The 24,550-nt window shown below is 38.1% G+C and overlaps 1 protein-coding gene across 8 annotated transcripts in view; it reads left to right on the forward strand.

The window, feature by feature from the left end:
* The window catches only part of SNAPC1 (small nuclear RNA activating complex polypeptide 1), a 35,879-nt gene extending 14,528 nt beyond the window's left edge, over positions 1 to 21,351 (forward strand). For all 8 annotated transcript variants that reach the window (XM_021062485.1, XM_021062518.1, XM_013988720.2 and 5 more), the window contains 6 exons: positions 5,066 to 5,224; positions 6,974 to 7,042; positions 7,784 to 7,846; positions 11,265 to 11,415; positions 17,041 to 17,142; positions 20,090 to 21,351. In XM_021062485.1, coding sequence (XP_020918144.1) covers positions 5,066 to 5,224; positions 6,974 to 7,042; positions 7,784 to 7,846; positions 11,265 to 11,415; positions 17,041 to 17,142; positions 20,090 to 20,142 — 597 coding nt within the window. In that variant the 3' untranslated portion in view covers positions 20,143 to 21,351. The remainder of the gene's footprint in view (positions 1 to 5,065; positions 5,225 to 6,973; positions 7,043 to 7,783; positions 7,847 to 11,264; positions 11,416 to 17,040; positions 17,143 to 20,089) is intronic.

The raw sequence follows: 24,550 nt of genomic DNA on the forward strand, positions 1-24,550 counted from the left end.
TTAGTTTCCCCCTCTTTAATATGAGGATTCCAAACTTATTTCATCCACTCGTTAGAATTGAGACCAGGCCACTCTCAGGTGAATGCTGAGAGTGGCCTGTGGCACATAGTAGACTTTTTTTTTTTGGTCTTTTTAAGGCCGCATGTGCAGCATATGGAGGTTCCCAGGCTAGGGGTTGAATAAGAACTGTAGCCACTGGCCTACACCATAGCAACGCAGGATCCGAGCTGTGTCTGTGACCTACACTACAGCTCACTGCAATGCTGGATCATTAACCCATTGAGTGAGGCCAGGGATCGAACCTGTGTCTTCATGGATGCTAGTCTCATTGGTTTCTGCTGAGCCACAACAAGAACTCCAACTTTTAATAAATGATAATGCTTTTTTCCCTAGCTCTATTCATTCTCTTCCTATATCAGGAGTGAGAGAGGGATCAGAACTTTGATTTACTCAAATGTTTCTCTGTGTTCTGGATGCTGCCATGTTCTAATAGCTTCAGCTGTAAGGTTGTGTCTATGATTTTCTAATTTGGGTAGCAAGTTGAATTTTTTTTTTTTTTTTTTTTTTTTTTTTTTTTTTGGCTGCACCCATGACATGCAGAATTTCCCAGACAAGGGAAGTACCTGTCCAGGGATGGAACCATGCCACAGCAGTCACCCAAGCTGCTGCACCAAAAAAGAACACCATCATTGATTTTTTTTGTTTTTGTCTTTTTAGGGCCGCACCTGCGGCTTATGGAAATTTCCAGGCTAGGGGTTGAATTGGAGCTGCAGCTGCCAGCCTGCTCCACAGCCACAGCAGCACGGGATCCAAGCTGTGCCTATGACCTGTGCCTCAGTTCATGGCAACATTGGATCCTTAACCCACTAAGTGAGGCCAGGGATCAGACCCACATCCTCATGGATACTAGTCAGGTTTGTTACTGCTGAGCCACAACAGGAACTCCTGCAATTGAGGGGTTTTTTTTTTTTTGTTTTGTCTTTTGGGTTTTTTTTTTTTTTTTTTGCTTTTTTTAGGGCCCTAACCATGGCATGTGGAGGTTCCCAGGCCAGGGGTCTAATTGGAGCTACAGCCATCAGCCTATGCCACAGCCACAGTAACTCAGGATCCAAGCTGCATCTGCGACCTACACCACAGCTCACGGCAATGCTGGATCCTTAACCCACTGATGGAGGCCAAGGATTGAACCCACAACCTTGTGGTTCCTGGTTGGATTTCTTTCCACTGTGCCATGACAGGAACTCCTGCAGTTGATTTTCAAAAGCATTTGGGTTTGCTCTGTATAGTTTATTTTTGAGCAAGAATTGTTAATCTGGGGTCTGTGGATGGCCTCACAGTGGTCTCTGTATCCCCTTTTCTCCCAGAGCTCATGAAAAAATTACCATGCAAATGGATTCTTGGGAGTTCCCATCTTGGTGCAGTGGAAATGAATCTGACTAGGAACGTGAGGTTGCAGTTTCGATCCCTGGTCTCGCTCAGTGGATTAAGGATGAGCTTAAAAAGATGAGCTCATGGGTGTTGCCATGAGCTGTGGTGTAGGTCGCAGACGAGGCTCGGATCTGGCGTTGCTGTGGCTGTGGTGTAGCCTGGTGTCTTCAGTTCCGATTAGGCCCCTAGCCTGGGAACCTCTATATAATGTGGGTTAAGCCCTAAAAAGACAAAAAGACCGAAGAACAAAAAAAGAGGATTCTTGGTTGGGTTGAGGTACTCTAAGTATCCTCAGATTCTCAAAGGGCTCACATGCCCCAGAGTGTTAACATTAACTGAGTTAGAAGAAAATTGCTTACTAAATGTCTAAAGATAAGAGTGTAGTGCAGGAGCTGCACAGGATATTTTGTGTAGATTATTTTCCTCCTTAACAACGTCCCTGCCAAATAGGTGTCTTACACCACTTCTAATATTTCGTTAATTTTTTTTTAAGCAGGTGTTTTTATCCCTGATTTAAAGTTGAGGAAACTGAGACACAGAGAAATTAAGCAAGGGAGTGATGGAGCTAAGGTTTGGTGTGGCTGCAGTGTCTGTTTCTCGGACAGCAAAAGGCCTTGTCTGAGGTGAAACTGGGGTTAGAAATACATCTTTTGCAAACATCTAGTGAATTATAAGAAGAATTAGGATCTTTACCCTCTAATAACTGAGTGAGAAAGAGGTGGGAGAAGATTTTGTAGAAAAATTAATGTGAAAAAAAAAAACTTTGTGTGATAGAGGGAATTTGTATTTTGTCTTTCTGGCAGAGGAGAATCCTTTAAAAGTTTTAGAGTGTTAAGAGATATAAAGTGTTTATTCAGGTTTGGGGTATGGAGCTTGTGTAGGGGGAAGTGTTTGTGTAGGAGGGAAGCAGCACAGTCCATACTGTGGAGGAGGTAGTGACCAAGAGTCCATACTGTGGAGGAGGTAGTGACCAAGAGCCCATTGGAGCGATTAGCCTTGAGCAGAGAAGGCACAGTGATTGCTTCCTTTGAAACTGGGGGTGGCGGTGGCGGGGCAGAGGTGAGGGAGGATGATGAAAATGGATTCATATAACTGGTTGTGTAGAAAGAAGCAGAAGGGAAACAGACAAGATAGCTTGAGCTGTAAGGGAGGGCCGCCTAATGGAACTGAAAACTGAGAAAAGTTTGGAATAGCCATCATGGAGAATGAAAGATTTGGGGAAACCAGAAAAGCTTTGCCGAGAAGTACTGATGTGAATTATAAAGAGAGAGCCAGAGGATGTTTTAGAACAGCAAGACCTTGTTCTTATCAATGTTTTCCTAATGGAAAGAAGATGATTTGAACCAACTGGTAGTAATTTTTGATTGTTGGCTAATTTGATGGTAGAATGTTAATTTTTTTCAACATCCCTTCTTAAACATGCCGCTTTTTCATTTTAAAAAAATGAAATGCTATGAAATGCTTATTCCTGGAAGCGTCTAGGAATGGAGTAGTCTGAAGTCATCCTGACTTTAGTGTCTTTGGTCTGCCACAGATCTGCTTTTAGAGCCTTTTCCTTCAATACTTGTAGTGGCTCTGTTTCTCCCATCCTAGCATAGCCTATGACCCATTTCCACTGATAATCCCTAAATTTAATACTTTCCTATTTTCCTTCCTACTGCATGCAAATGCTCTTAAGTCTTCATGTCAGTACACGTGGATTCTAATCATTACTCTTCTCATTGGTTCTATTTTATGGTTAAGGAGGCATAATAAAATAGGATAGGATATTGAATCAAAATATCTGATCTTTTTAATTGAGGTATAAATGACAGGTAACATTATGTTAGTTTCAGGTATACAACGTAATGGTTTGATATTTGTATATATTGCTAAATGATCACCACAATTAGTCTAGTTAGTATCTATCACTATACATAATTACAGTTTTTTTTAAGGCATCTGATTTTTAGTTCCAACTCTGCTACTTAAATATGACTATCAGAAAATCATTTCACTTTTGAACCTATTTCTTCAGATGAAGAAATAGACAGTTATAATAATGGCATTACATGTTGAGTATTCACCATCCACCAGGAACTATGCTGGACATTTTTTGTATATTATCTCACTAATCTTTGTAGTAACCCTGCAGAGGAGGTAGTATTTTCCCAGTTTTATAAACAAGGAAACTGAGGCTCAGAGAAGTAATTTGCATAAAGAAAGATGCAGACACTAGATTTGAATGTCCAGATGTGTAAAGCTCCAGGGTGCATACACTATCTTTTATTTTTTAAACCTTTGATATTTGTAGAGTGCTTTATACTATACAGAATACTTCCGCTTGTGTAAGGTCACTTAATACATTTATAGTGTGTTAAGTGTCATTACTTCATTTTGTATAAATGTGGAATGTGATTCTTCGACTGAGGGGTTTGCTCTACATCACAAGTGACAGAACTCAGGCTCAAAACCAGATCCAGCTAATGGCCTTTGCCCTGTACTGTAGTGCATGTAAAATAATGGGAATATAGCCCATCATACAGTGTAGAAAGTTAGGGCTCCCCATGTCTGAACACCATTTAGCATTGCGGCTCCTGCGTGTGGGAGCACTCACCATTCCTGAGCACTTTGGAGTCCTTGAACAGATGTCGGTCCATGAGACTCTCCTAGAAGTGCATCGAGGAACCTATCTTGGGGATGACTCAGCGGTTGCAGCGACCGAGTGTGATAGAATGTCAATAGTTCTCTCCTGTCCTCTGAACTGAGGAGCCAAGTCCCAGCACAGGTTTTACGTGATTCCTAAGTCCTCCTGCCATATGCTCTTTCTCTTTACCTCTCAGACCTACCCATTTGATTGGAAGTTTCTGGGAAAGGAAGGCCTAATTAATAAATGATGCCTCCCATGCTGTAATAAATCACTGTTTGATTTAATCTTGAATTTTATCACTGAAGTTACAAGGCATAAGAGCTTTGAGATTTGTGAAGGTGCAGCACATTTCTTTGGAGGATTGGGTGAGAGTCATTAGGAATTTCCAGCTGAGCATAAAGAATTAAGGAAATATCCTTCATGTGACAATAAAAAATAAAAGTGTGATCTTAGTTATCAGGGGTGATATTTAAAGGTATGCTACATTGTAAGTAATTTTTGTTATACCCAGGAATGCAAAATCCTGTGTTAACTAGTCTTTCCCCATGTCTCTCCATATCGTGTGTTAATTAATGTTTGTTGAGTTGAATTCAATGATTTCATTCTTTTGGAAGGCAGCCTCTTCATTAATAATGTTGTACTAGTTTGCATAAGTATATTATTTTCAATAGCATTTGGTATGTTATATCTTTTCACCTGTCACTTTAGACAGTGATTTTATTTTGTTTTAGTTTTGCCTTTAAGTTTCTCCTTGAAAATTTGAATTAAAGGGTGTTCCTGCTGTGGCACAGTGAGTTAATGAGTCCAGCTTGCCTCTGTGTCATTGCTGGTTCTATCCCCTGCCCGGTTAAATGTGTTAAGGATCTCGCATTGCTGTAGCTATGGCATTGGTTGCAGATGCAGCTGGGATTTGATTAGGGAATCCTGGAAACCCATATGCTGTGTGTGTGGCTGAAAAAGGGAGGAAGAGAGAAAATTGAATTAAAGGACTCATCTTCACTTTTTTAGGAAATGCTGAATGTTCATGACCATTATCAAAGAATGAAACAAATAATTTCAGGTGATAAATCCAATCCAGACAAAGCCCTCAGCTTGATAAAGGATGATTTTTTTGAAAATATCAAGAACATAGTTTTGGAGCATCAGCAGTGGCACAAAGACAGAAAGGTTTGTAACTGTTTGACATGTCACCTTTGCATTTGCATTCTGGCTACATGTGGTTGATGCCATTGAGAGGCAACCTTGTTTAATGGCTACCTCCTTTGAAGCTAAGATTTGGAGGGTTTTACTTTTCTAGTTTCAGCTTTGGCAGTTACTACCTATGTGATGCTATTTAACCATACAAATGGATTTTATATATAATAATATAATGTATAATTACAATAATAATTATATGATATAATTAAACATATCCATTTTATATATATGCAAACACATACACTATACTATTTATTATTATAGAGAAATAAATAATCTTGGTATACCATGGATTTATTACAGCCTTTATAATTTAGCATTCTCTAACAGTTGTACACTGGCAGTTTTGGGGCCAAATTCTGTACTCATATGTTTTTGGTTTGGGGTTATTTGGTTTTCTTGGAATAGCATTGTTCCTAATGTTGTTTTAAAATTTTGAATTAATTACCAACATTTAAATATTTGTGGATTTAAAATTCCAGACATCCAACTTCTCTTAAGAGAAGTTGCATGGCAGTGGATAGCTAGACCTGTGTGGTGGCTTCTATTGTGATGGGGCACATGCTTCTCTGTTTGCCACATGCTCTGCCTCACTTGGATTATCCATTTACAAATCTCATCAACACTAATCTTCCCTTTAGTTTTCAGATCGAAATACTGATGCTAGAGCTGCCCGTATTCCACATTAGGTTTTTCAGCCAGAGGAACTTTACTCTGGAAACTAAAGGCCAGCCTTGCTAAATTTACCATTGAAACCACTGTTCTATCTCATTTTATTAAATACTTATAGGAAAAAAACCAAAGGAAAAAAGTAATTTATTATTTTGTATGTGTTTGATGATGTGTTAGTGTTTTTGCAAAGGTTAGATAGGCATTATTGTATTTTTCAGAAAGATTTACTGCTTCTTTTTGGTTTAGATAAAGGGATATGGCTGAAAACTGAATTTTAGGGAAGATAAACAAGGAATTGATGAGATGACAGCCTTGGGAAGAAAGAAATAATTTGCTTCCTCTACACACCTTTATTTTAAGGAGAGCACATTTTAGACTGTTTGAATCAGACTTCCCATCTTGGCTGAGCAGAAACGAATCTGATTAGTATCCATTGAGGATGCAGGTTCGATCCTTGGCCTCGCTCAGCTGGTTAAGGATCCAGTGTTGCCATGAGCCTGTGGTGTAGGTCGCAGAGATGGCTCGGATCTGGCGTGGCTGTGACTGTGGCATAGGCTGGCACCTGTAGCTCCGATTTGACGCCTAGCCTGGGAACCCCTATATGCTGAGGCTGTGGCCCTAAAAGATTAAAAAAAAAAAAAAAAAAAAGGAATGTTTGACTACTTTGTGTTACAAATAGGTTGCACAAATGACCTGGATACTTAATGTAAACATCTATTGTAGTATTCTGTCTTAAAGTCTCTCTAATGAGCATTAAGACCTTTGAAAATCTGAAGGAAAGGAGAATAAACCAATTTTCTCACCACCACATAAAGTGGATATTATCCTTCATTAGGTGGAGTTAGGCATTTTATTGATGAATTTTATAGCTCCTCTGAGACCTCATGATCTTAGTGTCAAGTGGTGAAACATGCTGCGGTACTGTGAAACACTCTTAATTTTTCAGTAATTAAAAGTAAACAGTTTTCATTGTTGTGAGATTGATTTTCAATTAATTTTAGTTAATTTGAATTATAGATGTGTATATATAACTTTTTCATCTTTCAGAATCCACCCTTAAAATCAAAAGTTAAAGATGGAGAAGAAAAGAGTGAAGGAAATTCACAACAATCAGAGGTCAGGCAAATTCACGTGTGATTGCTTCTGGGTCAATAGTTTGGTTAGATTGTTTTCATTTTATGTGTGGTTGTGATTCTGTCTACTAAACATAACAACCTGTAGTCAGTATTGTCATACATTTCTTAGAAAATTCTATAACATGGGTTCAATGAAGAGCTAGTTTGTTCTCTACGGGAAACCTTGTGAAAGACCCCCTCCAGTATAGACTGGGAGCGAGGCTGTTAAAAGTTTTCAGCAGGGTAGGAAAGGATGATGGTGGAAGGTGTCCTTGGTTCTTTTCAGGGGCAGAGGTAGGCTTTTGCAATGCTATCTCTCTTTTCCTGTCCTTGCAGTCTTTCAGCCAGTGTGGAGCTCAAGCTATTGTTTACTGCTTCTCGCCTCCAGAGTTTCCATCCATCTTAGTGGGTGAGGCAAGAAGCCATCCTTTGGACATAGAGAGCTGAGGAGGGAATGGCCTGATGACCAAGTCTTTCATTCATTCACCCTCCTTAAATCCTGAATGAGAATGATCAGTAGCCATGGGGATGTTATCATGGCACCTGTTGTTAGAATGTGGTGCATGTTTATATATCTCCACTTAAATGTGTCCAATAAATGTTAGTTTCTTTTACCTGCCCCACCTTCTGTCTCCAATCTTATTTCTGATAAAAAAAAGCAAAACGAAACTTGGGAATTCATAATTTCGCTGATGTTCATCTGCTTTAACCTTTTCCCCTGCCTGTTTATTTTTACTTCCAGAGATGTGAAAGGGCAGAATCATTAGCAAGAATAAAATCAAAGGCCTTTTCAGTTGTTGTTCAGGTAAGTTATTTCTTTAATAAGGTAATTTAGAAATTTACTTGATACTTTTCTGTTATTTCATCAAACTAATACTGTATGTAGTTTTAACAATCTAATACTACTGCATAGCTTATATAATCCAATAGCTTCCTGCTGTCTCACTTCCTGGGCCTGTACTCCTCATCTCAAGAGGCAACTATCTTCACCTTTTTCTCTTGTAGTTATTTCTTCTGGCATTTACCTGGAATTTTGAAGCCATTGTTCTTTATTGTCTTCCAGCTTCTAATATTCCTGATTGTGGAAGGCTTTTTTTTTTTTTTTTTTTCCTCTTTATCCTCAGAGTTCTGGAATTTCATGATAATGTTCTTTGGTATATAGGTCTCCCATCATTGTATTTGGCGCCATGGTGGAGATCCATTTGATGTGATAGCCTTCAGTTCTGAGGGTTTTTTTGGTATTATTTCTTTGCTGCATTTTTTCTTTTTTATTTTTCTTTTCTGGTTTCTGCTTCAGAGAGATTTCTCAAACTTTATCTTCTGAACCATAATATTCATTTTTTATTATTTCTGCTGACATTTTTTTTTATTACTAAGTTTTTTTCTTGTTCTTTGAATCTTAATGTATTCTTTTTTCTGGATGCAGTTTTTGAGGATGTTACAGTTTTTTGAAGTTTTCTCCTTTTCCCCCAGAATTCCTGTGTTTATTCTGTTCTCTTTCATTTTGGCGGCTTTTTTTCCAAATGTTTGAAGATCCTCAGATCATATTTGAGAGTGGTCATGTGGACATAGAGCTTTTTAGCCTCATTGTTTTTCTTGGATCTGTCATTTTTTTTTTTTTTTTTTTTTTTTTGTCTTTTTTGTTGTTGTTGTTGTTGTTATTGTTGCTATTTCTTGGGCCGCTCCCGCGGCATATGGAGGTTCCCAGGCTAGGGGTTGAATCGGAGCTGTAGCCACCGGCCTACGCCAGAGGCACAGCAACACGGGATCCGAGCCGCGTCTGCAACCTACACCACAGCTCACGGCAACGCCGGATCATTAACCCACTGAGCAAGGGCAGGGATCGAACCCGCAACCTCATGGTTCCTAGTCGGATTCGTTAACCACTGCGCCACGACGGGAACTCCTGGATCTGTCATTTTAACCAGAGAGCAGCTTTCCATTCCCTGGTCTTGGGGAGGAAAGTGGTAAATAATCTCAGCTGCCAGTGTTTTGGGAGCCTACAGAGAATCTGCCGGCAGGCTCACCATTCCTTGTGGAGGCTTCACTCACCCCTGTTTCCATTAGGAGGCTTTATCCCCTTCCTTAGCTATGCTAGCTTCCTCACCCTTTGGCTTCTCTGGCTTAGCATCTCTGGAGAGCAGACCTGTTTTCTACAGGAAGAGGTCAATGCTCAGCTCTGAGGCTGGGAGATGGAATGCTATTCCCTGTGGAGATTTTTCACAAATCCCCCCATTTTCAGTGTATTTCTTTTTTTTTTTTTTTTGTCTTTTGTCTTTGTAGGGCTGCACCCGCTGCGTATGGAAGTTCCCAGGCTAGGGGTCGAATTGGAGCTGTAGCCACCTGCCTACACCACAGCCACAGCAACATGGAATCCAGGCCACATCTGCGAACACCACCACAGCTCATGGCAATGCCGGATCCTTAACCCACTGGCCAGGAATCACACCCTCATCCTCATGAATACTAGTCGGGTTTGTTAACCACTGAGACATGACAGGAACTCCCCCATTTTTAATCTATTTCTAATGACCCCAACTTCTGATCACTTGGACCAGCTTTCCTTATAGTAACTTCGTCAATACAAGCAGCTTGGTTTTAGTTCTCTTCATTCTGTTAAGTCAGCTATCACTCACTTTCCCACTTCTGAATTTTTGTTTTGCTTACAGCTGCGTTGTATCCTGTTATCTCTGTTTTGTTCCTTTACTCTCGTTTTCGTGGAGTTTTGGGAAATAGGACTGGTAAACTTAGATGCTTATTATTAATCCCATATTTTTTCCTTTTTTTTTTTAAATCTTAAAATGACTTTATTCTGTGGGAAAAAACTGTAACTTTCCATTCATAGGAATAAATGAAAAAGTTAAATGTAACTATAGATTGTTAAGTGTTATATATTTGTTGTACCAAAGTAAATTGAGTACAAAATATTGAATGAAAACACCCAAGGACGATGAGTGAATGAGTTATTCCAAGTTCTTTTAAGTCAGAACTGTTTCCGTTATATAGGCTAATTGTTGTTTAATGTATTTCTGAAGACATTATGAAATACTTTTCAAAAAATAAACAACTAAATTATGATCCCCATAAATTGTTGTAAGAGTTTGTCATCGCATAGTTGTGGTTTTTTAAATTATTGAGGTACAATTAATATACAGTGCGTAGTAGTTTGTAAACGATTGCTAATAGCTGCACCACGCAAGTGACATTAACTGAAAATTCCTACATTAGTTAGGACTCTAAGCAAATAAGGAAATTTATTAACAGATTTAGAAAGTCCTTAGACTGTCCCTCCTTTTCTCACCTTTTATGTTGCTTTTATTGTCTTCAGGTGTTGTTCGTGACAGCTCCATCCTTGCATTTTCCCAGCTTTAGGTTTAGTGTAAAGGGAGAATTTTTTTCCTTTCTAATAGTTAAACATATTAGGAAAATATGTTTAAATTTAATTATATCAGCTATGATACAGATTATATGCCCATCCTTGGACAAATCACAATGGCCATGGGGATATGAAACTCATTTTGACTAGATTAGGACCACATGGTTATATGTGGAGCCAGGCATAGTTCCACTTGAAACACATGGTGCTAACTAAGGAACATAAAATGCTATTAGAAGAGGAGAATAGCCTATCAGGTGGTAAAAAAATATACCTATCCTTTACCCCTCCATTTCCCAACCATGCAACTACATTTTAACCTAACAAGGAAATTTCTACCTGAGTTGAGTAGATGATGATGACAGCCACAGGGAACTCTTCCTGTGGTAAAGGTAAAAGGGTATCTACATGTGATACATATTAAGCAAGTGGGTATAATGGTAAAGTACTTCATGACAAGTATTTCTGTAAATCTTTCCTCATCTTTGTGTGTTTTGTTTTTCCCTAAACCATATTTCAGTTGGATTCATTTGGTGATTCATTGATTAACTGGAACGGGAGATTTCTTTTTTTTTTTTTTTAACTTTTTAGGGCCGCACCCTTGGCATATGGAAGTTTGCAGGCTAGGGGTCCAATTGGAGCTGCAGCTGCCAGCCTACACCACAGCCACAGCAACGTGGGATCTGAGCCACATCTGTGACCTACAGCACAGCTCACGGCAACACCAGGATTCCTGACCCACTGAGCGCGGCCAGGGATTGAATCCACATCCTCATGGATACTCGTCAGATTTGTTTCTGTTGCGACACAACGGGAATTCCAATTAACTGGATTTGTAACTGTTTAGGCATCCAAGTCAAGAAGGCATCGCCAGGTCAAACGTGACTCTTCTGACTCTGATTCTGCATCTGGTCAAGGACAAATCAAAGCAACTAGGAAAAAAAGAAACAAAGAAACACTGAAATCAGCAGGAAGGAAGAGGACCGCCACAAACAGAGGTAACTTTTTAAAGTATGAGACTTAAAAAGAGAAATGGCTCTATTTACAACCTCCTCTCACCATGTTTTTTTTTTTTCTCTTCCTTTTAGAGCCACATGTGTGGCATATGTAAATTCCCAGGCCAGAAGTCAAATCAGAGCGAATTGCTGGCCTATAGCACAGCCACAGCAACACAGGATCCGAGCCGTGTCTGCAACCTATACCACACAGCTTACGGCACTGAGTAAGGCAAGGGATCAAACCCACATCCTCATGGATGCTAGTCAAGTTTGTTTCTGCTTAGCCGCAGCAGGAACTCCCATATTTTCTTTATTAAAAAGGATTAGATATTTGTTTGAGAATCTCGTGAGATTTAATATTAAAAATAAATTACTTAGGAGTTCCCGTCGTGGCACAGTGGAAATGAATCTGACTAGGATCCATGAGGACACAGGTTCAAACCCTGGCCTCACTCAGTGGGTTAAGGATCTGGTGTTGGCTGTGGCTGTGGCATAGGCCAGCAGCTACAGCTCCGATTCCACCTCTAGCCTGGGAACTTCCATATCCTGTGGATACAGCCTTGAAAAAAAAAAAAAAAGGCAATAAATAAATAAATAACCTGTCACATTCTTGGAATCATACTGCTGAAAGGGACCCGAGGAATCATCAAATTCATCATTTCATAGATGACGGACTTTCGGCCCACCCAGATTAAATAACTTAGTTAGATAGTTATAGAATCAGTCTAGAATTATCCAGAGCATACTTTATTAGTAATTTTTATGGGTGAGTCAAACTTAAGTGTAGACTAAGGTCTAAGTAATCCATTTTATAAACGATATTTTCCATTAGCTGTAGTAATTAAGCTGAACCTGCCTTTCTTTTGAAATAGTTTTTTTTTTGTCCTTTTTGGGCCACGCCTGCGGCATATGGAGGTTCCCAGGCTAGGGGTCTAATCGGAGCTGTAGCTGCTGGCCTATGCTAGAGCCACAGCAACTCGGATCCGAGCTGAGTCTTCGACCTACACCACAGCTCACGGCAACGCCAGATCCTTAACCCACTGAGTGAGGCCAGGGATCGAACCCACAACCTCATGGTTCCTAGTCGGATTCATTAACCACTGAGCCACGACAAGAACTCCTCTTTTGAAATAGTTTATTAAATTACCTTTGGTATTTGGTTTTTCAAGAAATGGCTATAGGGAGTTCCCTGGTGGCCTAGTGGTTCAGGTTTAATCCCGAGAACTCTTGTATCCTGCAGGTGCCAGCCAAAAAAAAAAAAAATAAGAAATGACTGTTATCAAATAGTTGTATGAATAGTATATATTCACCGTACATAAAGTTGGAATGTGATTAGCAGGCGCGGGGGGAGCATTAAAAACATAATAAATATTTAATGCCTAGTATAAGAAATGCACTCTGAGCCACTGCAGCAGTAGATGAAGAAATGTTATGCTTTTTAACATGTTTTTTTCCTATATTGAGGCAGTGGAAGGAGAACTGAAGTTAAATTACCTTTAATGTAGTCCAGATGTGATTAAGTGCTGTAGCTTAATTCTTGAAATGTATTGAGAATTCAGAAGAGATACCCTTGTTAAGGATAATAAAGAAATACTTAAAAAGAATTTTTTTAGTTTTCTTTACAGATCCAGCAGATATTGTGAAGAGAACTATTAAACCAATCTCACTTATAAGTATTGATGAAAAACTTCTAAGTTAAATGTATCAAAACAGTCTGAAATATACAACAACTTGACTGAGTGCATTCATTCCAAGATGCAGGGGTGGTGCAATTAGGAATCTATCAGTATAATTTACCATATAAATAAGTTGGGGGGGATTTGAATTCATTTTAATAGTTACTCAAGAAGACATTTGATAAAAATTCAGCATCCAGGAGTTCCCTGGTGGCCTAGTGGGTTAAGGCTCTCGCATTGTTACTGCTGTGGCAAGGATTTGATCTCTGGTTTGGGAACTTCTGCATGCTGTGGGTGCAGCCAAAAAAAGTAAAAAATGAAGAATAATTTTTTTTCTTTTGTCTTTTTTGGGGAGGGCACACCTGCAGCATATGGAGGTTCCCAGGCTAGGGGTCTAATTGGAGCTACAGCTGCCAGCCTATGCCACAGCCACAGCAACCCCAGATCCGAGCCACATCTGCGAACAACACCATAGCTCAAGGCAAAGCTGGATCCTTAACCCACTGAGCAAGGCCAGGGAGCAAACCCTCAACTTCATGGTTCCTAGTTGGATTTGTTTCCACTGCATGACAATGGGAACTCCCGAGAATGATTTTTTAAAAATCCTCTTAATGTAGGGAGTCAGTAAACTTTGTGTTGAGGGCCAGATAGTAAATATTTTAGTGCCAAGTGGAACTTCATACATTTCTGGGGGAATCCCGAATGCTATAGTCACTCTGGAAAACTGGCAGTTTCTAAGAAAGTTCAACATACACTTACCATCTAACACAGTAGCCCTACTCTTTGGTATTTACCCAAGAGAATCAAAACTTCTATCCACACAAAAATTTGTATGCAAAAGTTTATAGCAGCTTTATTCATAATTATGAAAAATTTCAATTGGCCTAAGTATCTTTAACTGGTCATTTGTTTAAATAAACCATGTAATAGCCATACAGTGGAATCCTGCTTAGGAATCAAGGAGTTACCTATATATGTAAAATAACATGGATGAATCTCAGTGCATTGTACTAAGTGAAAGAGGCGAGACACAAAACCACTTGCTATGTGATTCCATTTATAAGACATTCTGGAAAAGGCATACCTACAGGGACATAGAACAGATCATTGGTTGTTAGGAATTGGGTGGGGGTGGAGGGCAGTGTTGACTGCAAAAGGGCACAGGGGAAATTTTTGGCATGATGAAACTGTTCTGTGTTTTGATTATAGTGCCGCTTACACAGCTATGCATTTATCCAAACCCTTTGATCTATACTACATTAAAAATAGTAAATTTTGTTATATAGTAATTCAAACCAAACCAGAGGACATGAGGAAATGATTGATTAGTTTGATTATACTTAAAAAATTAACTTCTGGTAGATTAAAATGTTTTTTCCCCCTAAGGTATTAAAGATACCTAAGTTAAGAAACCTGTGGGGTTTTGTTTGTTTGTTTTAACTGCACTTGAGGCATACAGAAGTTCCCAGGCCAAGGATCAAACCTATGCCACAGCAGTGACCAGAGCGTTCAATCATTTTTTATTAGGAATCAATCTTATTTCATACAAGTGCAGCAGAGGGCTAAGCTGGTCAAGCTGCTTTCGTTACTATCTGGAAAACAGTTTTTTTAATGTGGTTGAGAAGCATAGGAAGAGCCAAGTACAAGCTAGGAAAGAAATTAAATGTTTGAAACATATAATTTATGAAATATGATTTCCTTCACTCGTGATATTTTATTACTTAACAGTTACCTAAAACATTTTCATAAAGTCTAAAATTAGGGACAGCTGCAATTTGTTACTGAATTTACCTAGGTATATCAGGGAGGATTTAACCCATAAGAAAGAAAGTACAATAAAATATGATCTGAATTAAGATCTGTAATTGTAACTACTGTTCCAGCTAACCAGCTTTGTAGCTTAGAAGATATTGTAAACACTCAGAGGCAGAGATAATTTGTTACTCCATACATACCTTAATAAAAATTCAAATGCTTACTTCATAGTTTAACTTTAATCAAAATTTTATTTCCTTAAAGTGGAGAGATGTTTTTGATTTCAGTTTTTTCAAAAAGAGACACCTTATATTCCATAAATGCAAAAGATCTTGCAAAACTATTGACAGCACATTAGATAATGCTAAATTTTTTAATTTTAGGAGCACTATTATCAATTAGTAAGAAAAGGACCACCACCCCAGAGAAAAATAGGCTTAAGACATGAACAGGCAATTCTTTTTTTTGGTCTTTTTGCCATTTCTTGGGCCACTCTCACGGCATATGGAGGTTCCCAGGCTAGGGGTCTAATCAGAGCTGTAGCCACCGGCCTATGCCAGAGCCACAGCAACGCGGGATCTGAGCTGAGTCTGTGACCTACATCACAGCTCACAGCAATGCCGGATCCTTAACTCACTAAGCAAGGCCGAGGATTGAACCTGCAACCTCATGGTTCCTAGTCGGATTCGTTAATCACTGAGCCACGACGGGAACTCTCAAACAGGCAATTCTTGAACAAAATACAGTCATTGTGCATTTGAAGAGATATTTGATTTCATGAATAATGAAAGAAATGTAAATTAAAACATATAATTCATTGATAGTGAATGTGTGAGGAGATAAAAATCTGAATTTAGGGAGTTCCCTTGGTGGCTCAGCAGTTAACAAACCTGACTAGGATCCATGAGGACAACTAGGATCCATGAGGACATGGGTTCGATCTCTGGCCTCACTCAGTGGGTTAAGATTCTGGTGTTGCCATGAGCTGTGGTGTAGGTTACAGCTACAGCTCCAGTTTGACCCCTGGCCCAGGAACTTCCTTATGCCACAGGGGCGGCCGTAAAAAGAAAAAAAAGTTGAATCTATATTTGATCACTTCCTGTTTATCTAGCCTTCCTGTATGCCAGGCACTTTTAATGCTGGGGATACATCACTTTAAACCAGAATTTATCCTTGTGAAGCTTACATTCTAGTGGGAAGAGGCAGACTATAAAGAGACAGGTTAATATATAAGACATCAAGTGGTCTAAGTGTTGGGGAGAAGAACAAGGCAGCGTTAGGAATATAAAGGGTGATTGTGCATGGGGTTTGCTGTTGGGACAGGGAAGTCGGGTGCTAGATGATACCTGATGTGATAATGGTATTTGATAATTTGATTAGGATATTTCTTCAGGCAACGGAAAGTTGATGTAGTAAGCCTGCAGTGTTTTGGAAATTGGGACGTTTGTTACCGGCAAATTATGACAGGGAAATATGTCTTGTAGAGCATATGTGGTGATGCAAGAAAGTGTGTCTGCATTAAAAGACAAGGCTATTAACTTTAGCATTACATTTTTGATTAATTAATAAAGTTGAAGTAACCCACATGATTATTACCTGGTGTCTACAGATATAACTCATGCTGTATGTGATAAAGATTGAATAATATATCTATGTTTGACTAATTTTGTTTCTTCACTTTCCCTCCATTTTCTTTAACAGAAAAAATTAAGAGACTTTATTTTTATTTTTTTGTTTTTTGTCATTTTAGAGCCACACCTGCGGCATATGGAGGTTCCCAGGCTAGGGGTCTAATTGGAGCTACAGCTGCTGGCCTATGCCAGAGCCACAGCAATCAATGCAGGATCTGAGCCGCGTCTGTGATCTACCCCACAGCTCAGGGCAATGCCAAATCCTTAACCCACTGAGCAAGACCAGGAATCGAACCTGCAACCTCATGGTTCCTAGTCGGATTCATTTCCGCTGCACCACGATGGGAATTCCTAAGAGACTATTTAAAACAGATACAAATATAATAATACTTTTAAAAAGATATATACTTTAACATGCATATTTCTGTTAACATTACAACTTTAGCTTTTGATTTAAATATCTAATTTTTATGTTATTATGATCTCATTACTTGTGTAAAATTTTTTCTCAAAGGTTAGCATTCTTTGTTTTCATATAAAATTGTTTTTTCACCTATTTCCAGGTGACACACAGAATGCACATAATAAGGAAGATAAATCTTTAAGTCTGAGTATGCCTGTGATTACAGAAGAGGAAGAGGAGAATGAAAGTTTTAGTGAAACAGGTACAGATGAAATTTTATCAAACTACTTAGTGAAGGAAAGTTATGCTTGTAGAGTATCAAGGTTTAGAACCCTTGAAGAGCTTGATGGTTAGCTGTGTGTTCCATGATGCTTTTATCTTTGGCACATTGGAGAATTTTAGTATAATCATCCTGTTAATCATGATGCTTGAAAGTAAATGATAAAACAGTAAATAAATGGACATGCAGAGGTAGAGGTTAGTCCAGATGAGGGGGGAAGGATAGGAAAATACTATTATCAACAAGTGAATATCCCTTCTTGTGTGGCTGTCTGAAATATATTCCTAACAAAGGGCACAGTTCACAAAATGTGAATTTCTGGACATAACTTTAAAAAGAAGATTTTGTTGTTAAAAAATAATTTCAAATTCTAGTAAATGTAAAGTTTTCACACGTGAAATAATGATTGTAACTAAGTGGTAAATAACACAAGTATGAAAGTAGGTATACCTCTTAGCATTTCTGTGGTTTTCATAATTTGTTTATATTATTTATTAAACAATACTTTAAATAGCTATTATCCCTAGTAATAATTATAGTGATGTAAAGAATACATTATATTTAGCAGGTATTATATTTAGAATTTAGTGGTTCCTAAATTCTTACACTAAAATAATTTGGTATAATATAATATAATTTAGTATAAGAATTTAGGAACCACTTTATTTTGATCATAGTGGAGATGAGCACAGTGAGTGGGTCTTAGTGGACCTGAGTAAATAGTATTTAGTGAATCACATCAGTCTGAGGCCCAGAGGACCTTATGGTTTGGTGTGGGAGAAAAATAATCCAGTGTCTTAGGGTAAAAGAGAAACAGACAGGGTGCTTTGGAAGAATATAGAAAACAAAGACAAAAGAGAATATCTGTTCCTTCAGAAATCTGAGTGCTTCTGTGACTTACTTGTGTCAGCATTAAAATGGTCCTTGATAATCTTGTGATCAGTTTCAGACAATTAGTTGCTTCCTAGTTTTGTCTGGTGGCTTTTATTGTGAGTAAACAGTTAAAACACATGTACACCTTTATGGCTACCTGGCAAGTCCCATTCCAAAATCTGTCAGCTTATAAGTTTTTAAAATTTGATTTTTATTAAATCATTTACATATGCATATAATTTAACGAGTCTAACATTTTGATCATAACTTATCACAAGAAACCACAGTCTTCTGACTCTGACTCCCATTTCTTATTCCCAGAGACAGCCGCCTTTAACTCTTTAATAATTATTTTGGTATTTAACTCCCTGTTTCTAAATAACATGTTTATATTGTCACTTCATATTTTAGTTCTGTGAATTATCTGTTGACTTCCAATGAAGAGGGTGAAGATTTAGTTCTCTTTAGTATATTCTTTTCTTTTCTTACTAGAAGTGTAATTGACCATCCTATGTTAGTTCTTGGTGCACAACAGAGTAATTTGATATTTCTATATATCATAAAATCATCACTACGAACATTTAGTTTTATCTGTCACCGTACATAGATATTACAGTGTAATAATTTTACATGTTCTTCACCTCTCAACTCAAACACATGTATACTTCCTATCCCCCACCTTCCCCATATAGTTATTTTAGTTATATCAGTATTGAGCATTTACAGTATGTTATTGGTAGCAAGGCCATGTGATATATGCTGTGATTCTTCCTTAATCTCTACCTTTATTTTTTGCCCTGGTGAGTTAATCGCCTTTTTTGTCTTATTAGTTAATTTGTTTGTTAATGTACATATCACTAATCTATCCCTAAACCCTTCTTCAGTGTACAAATCTCCCCTTGAAACACTCAGGCATGGTAGGCATTTTTCGGTGTCATCTTTTTGAAGAGTCTCTTCCAGGTCTCTGACCTCCTTCCCTCTGGACATTGTTCTCTTGGCCTCCTGCCTCTTCCTTCTAGGAATCTCCTTTTCTTTCTTGATTTTTCTTTCTCTTTTCTCATTCCTTTTCCTCTTATTCTCCTTTCAGTTTTCATTGGTAGGAAATAATTTATTTCTTTTATGTCTCCATTATTTTTATGTTTTTTATTCTTCTGCTATTTGCTTCGATTTTCATGATCAGTAACTTTCAGCTTCGCAGCTGTTTCTTCTCTCTCTCTCTCTCTTTTTTTTTTTTTTTTTGTCTTTATAGGGCCATACCCTCGGCATATGGAAGTTTGCAGGCTAGGGGTCGAATGGGAGCCATAGCAACATGGGATCCGAGCCACGTCTGCGACCTGCACCACTGCTCATGGCAGTACCAATCCTTAACCCACTGAGAGAGGCCAGGGATTGAACCTGCGTCCTCATGGATACTAGCGGGGGTTCATATACCCCTGAGCCATGACAACTGTTTCTAGATGGACAGTTACTTGAGTATTGGTCATAGCTTCTGCTATGGTAGCCAAAAAGATGTATGGTACTAATGTTGGGGGTTACATTTTCAGGTTTAATTGAAAAGCGGTTGGAATCTTTAGTTAACTTTTTCTTAATCACTGGCCCAGTACCTTTCAGATCTGACACACTAGGTCCATGCTTGTTATAGGGAGAGCATGCCTATAGTGAAACAACCTCAAAGTAGCTTATTATTAAGTGAGATTTAGGGTAGCCAGCATCTACATTAGTAAAGTTTACAACTGCAATATCAATTTGAAGGAAAAAAAATCATGTATAGGTCAGGTTTAATATTTCTTGTTATATCTTTGCTGTGAAGGTGGTCTTACTGTTATACCAATCTATATAGTTTAAATGTATAATCAGTTAAGTGTTCATTTGTTTTTGTGGCTGCACTGCAGTGTATGGAAGTTCCCTGGGCCAGGGATCAGACCAACCGAGCTGCAGCTATGACCTATGCCACAGCTGTGGCAATGCCAGATCCTTAACTCACTGTGCCACAGTGGGAACTCATTAAGTATTAATTATTTTAGACCTGAAAAACTTCTTAATTTTTTGCTTTTAGAGTTCACTGCACCCAAGAGGAGAAGAAAACAGAGAACAAAGAGCCTGATGTAGAGTTCTTAATTTTGAACTTTCTGACAGAAGAAAAGGTTTATATTTTGTGTATTGAGTGGGAAGACTGCCAGTATTAAAAATAATTCTTCTGGGAAGCTGTAGGTATTTCTTTGAAATAACAGTTCTTTTAATATAGTAATATAATAAAAATACAAAAAATTAGGGTAATAATTTACTCTAAAATGTAATTTTAACATTTCTGTGAAATACTCATAAATGAAGGTAAAATTTAGATTTAGAATGTAATAGAATCCTATTATTTGCAGATTATTGTTATTTTCTACAATTTTTTGTGGTATTATACTGTCTTAGTACAGTTCTGATAATATTAACTATTTAAAATCTTATAGAATATTAAGATATTAAAATATTAATGTTTATTACATGTAAATGGCTCGTTATCTTATATCTACAGTATGGTAATGGATGTGTTTATGATGTATATTCACTGTTTATATATTTTTAAGTGCAGTAAAGTTTTTGCCTTATTTGGTTTATTTATTTTTGAATTTTTATTTTTTGACCATCCATGTGGAAGTTCCTGGGCCAGGGATTAAACCCTCACTGCACCAGTGACCTGCGCCACTGCAGTGACAGTGCTGGATCCTTAACCTACTGCACCACAATGGAACTTCTGGTTTATTTTTTAATATTTGAAACATATGGTCAGTAACTTATATGATTGATAACTTAGGAGGCTCAGTTTCTACTTCTACGGAATTAAGTATTTTGTGCTTGTTTTAAAGCTCCCTTTGGCCTACATTGTCTGTTTTTATACATGTGTGTTTGTGTATGTGTAGATATATGTATGCTTGTGTCCAATTATACATATAATATCATTAGTCAGTGCCTAAGTACATTTAAATACTGATTATGTCTAGTAAAACCTTTAAGAGTGGTAATGTAAACTCCAGAATGTATCTGTGATACAGAAAGTTGGTACTCACAGAAAAAAATTGTATAGCTTCATGAACGTACCTCTCCGTTAGTTTCTCATTTGTGAGATTGCTTCAGCCATGTTGTTTGAGTGGCAGACCATCTCCACATCATGTGGTTGTTTCAGCCAGTCTTACAGTTGATTATATACATGTGGTGTAGTCAGGAGTTCTGCAAATGTCTTATGAGTGAAAATGTGTGTAATTCTTTAAAATCAAAATACTAATGCTAGCCCAGATAAAACTTTCATTTATTAGAATCTGTGCTGTCAAATTGACTGTGAAACAATATTGTTTCCCTTCACTGACTTCAGATGTTTCTGGTAAAAGATGGGGTAGTTTTCAGGATGTGGGTGTTGGGCAGAGTTTCTGGGGTTTAAATACTCTAGTGCTGGGGCCGGGGTAGGCATGGATCCATTATTGGCCATTTGTAGACCAGATTATTTGCTAGGATTTGTCTGACCATTAAAGTTTACAAACATTGTACCACTAACACAGTGGTACAATAGTCCTTATAAACGGTGTCATTTCACTTTTTAGTGAAGAAACTGTACTTCAGGATGGCGAGTGCCTTACCATAATCACAAAGTTAGCAGTGTAGCTAGGCTACAAACACAGGGCTTTGATCTGTAATTTCAGAGTCACTATATAAGCCAACAAGGGATGGAAATCCAGAGGGATACTTGTGACTGCAAGTAGTAAAACCCTGTTGCAAAGTGGCTTAAGGAAAGTTTATTTGAAACCAGTTGAGCCTCATGTGGCTCTGGGTTATGTCAGACATCATTTCCATGATGGCTTCATATACCCAGGTGTGGGTCTTGAGGGGAAGCTTCCCATCAGCGTAGGGAACAGGTTACCCACCACTTCCCAGACTCCAGCCCAGGGCCAGCTTGCCAGAAAGCCTTTATAGGACAGCAGTCTCAGGCCTGCTCTTTTACCTCTTTTCTGCACTAAGTCATTTAATTTTTCAACTATTCCAAACAGTGTTGCATTGACCTTTGAGTATACCACTTATGTTGGCACTTCTGTTGGATAAATCTAACGTACACATGAATTTGTTAATCAAACACTGTGTATATATGAAATTTTGTTAATTATTGCCAAATTGAACTCCAAAAGGACTGCCAGTTTGCGTTCCTACTAACAGTGTTTGCGAGGGGCTCTTGATTATAGCCCGAATCTTAAAGCAGAAAATGTAGAAAGACAGATAAAGGTAACAAAATTGTGCTAAGCTGATGTGAGTTGTCCTGGCAGAGTGTAGAGCTTTAGCTGATCGTAGGTTTTTCAGGAATGTATTTTGAAGATATGGTGTGAATCACCTGATAGATTTGCTTTAGATGTAAAATTGAAGCTTGTTGAAGAGTTCAAATAGAGAATATTTGTATGGTGGTGTGTTTTGTTTTTTGTTTTTAGGGCCATACCTGCAGTATGTGGTTCCCAGGCTAGGGGTCGAATCAGAGCTACAGCTGCTGGCCTACAGCACAGCCTCAGCAACACGGGATCCAAGCTGCATCTGCAGCCTGCAGTGCTGGATCCTTAACCTGATGAGCGAAGCCAGGGATCGAACCCGAGTCCTCGTGAATACTAGCCGGGTTCATTACCACTGAGCCACAAGTGAACTCTGAAAATATTTGTGTTTTAACAGTGGGTTTTCACAATGAAAATGTAGTATCCAAAAACTAGTTACCTATTAAAGTAAGCTATTCATATCACCAACTTGATTACAATAAAATATGACACCAAGATAAATACATGATTTCAATATTAAGTATTTCCTAAATTAATGTTTTCTTGTGGGATAAGATGTGTTGGGCAGTGTCCATAAACAAGCTACGTTTTAAAACCGTACCACTTTGCTTAATATATGAAAGTATTACTCAAAGTATAAAATTGTCATTAGGTAAATTTACTGTTAGATACCATGTTTACTTGGGGTATCTTTTTTTTTTTTTTTTTTTTTTTTTTTTTGGCCATGCCTACAGCATGTGGAAATTCCAGGGCCAGGGGTTGAACCCTTACCACAGCAGTGACAACACCAGGCTAGGCCACCAAGGAACTCCCTACTTAGTGTATCTTAAAAAAAGCAATGAGAAAAAGAGGTGGAACCATGAAGAAAATGGAGCTTTTAGGAATGCTTATTAGGGAAACAGTTTTCACTGAGAAAATAAGGTATTATAATTTATTTCTTCAGAAGGAAACTACCCTAGAAACGTGCAGTTCTTTCTAAGAAATTGTGTGTTGTCTTTGTTTTCTTTTCTGGTACTGTTAGGATTTATGTGGTTGTAAGCACACCTAGGATCCTGTCTGGGTTTATAACCTCTTTTTTTTTTAATGCCTCAGAGGTTTCCTAACTGTGAGTGGATGTATTTAATGTCAGGAAACATTCCCAATCTCTTGAACACCCAATTAGAACGCTTGTTCCTGGAGTTCCCATCGTGGCACAGTGGAAACAAATTCGACTAGGAACCACGAGGTTGCAGGTTCGATCCCTGTCCTCACTCAATGGGTTAAGGATCAGGCATTGCCATGGGCCATGGTGTAGGTCGCAGATGTGGCTCAAATCTGATGCTGTGGCTGTGGGTAGGCCGGCAGCTATAGCTCCAATTCGACCCCTAGCCTGGGAACCTCCATATGCTGCGGATGTGGCCCTAAAAAGCAAAAAAAATTTTTAAATTATATAAAATGCTTGTTCCCTCAAACAGACACAATGGTACCATCTGCAAGATATTTTGTACTGCTAGAGGGGAGAAACTGAAGCACCTTTTAGGAAAGATTTTGTTTTTTACAGGGATTTTCCAGAAAAGTAATATGATGGTGAAATACATGAAAAACTTTATCCAAATGCTTTGAATGCTTGTAATTTTCTGACCTAGAAAATATAAAGAAAAAACTTTCTATCCTAGTTCTGACACTGATTCATTTTATATCCTTAAGAAAGTCACTTCCTTTTGTTTAAATCCTCAGCTATACATTCACGATAATACAGAACCATGTACTGACTTCTCAAAAATGTTAAGAACCGCATGTTGCTTTGAAAATGGAAAGATATGAATGCTAAACTATCAAAGTAATTACAGCTGGAAACTTTAAGCTTTTAAAAAAGTACCTGGATGTCAAGGAAACGAAAGTGATTGTTTGTGGTTAGTGTTGTGATTTTTGAGGTGATTTTCCTAAGGGAGAGTAATTGAAAGCTTATGCGTTTACACAGATCCTCAGATTGATATGAGACAGAGGTCTCATGGCTCAGTTGACAAGGAGTGTCTGGTTTTATCAAGTCGAATTAGATATATATCTTCTAGTAACTTATTTCTGTTATGACAAAAAGATTCACACATATAGAAATAAAATATATTTAATTGAGGTATGTTTAAAAATGAATCCTATGGGCTGAAGATTGCTCTTGCTTTGACACAAAGAGCCTTGGAAAATAAGTAGTTATTAATGCCTTCCCAGTCTACCCTTGATTCTTGAAT

The sequence above is a fragment of the Sus scrofa genome, chromosome 1 (genome assembly GCF_000003025.6).
Source record: "Sus scrofa isolate TJ Tabasco breed Duroc chromosome 1, Sscrofa11.1, whole genome shotgun sequence".
Taxonomy (NCBI): Eukaryota; Metazoa; Chordata; class Mammalia; order Artiodactyla; family Suidae; genus Sus; species Sus scrofa.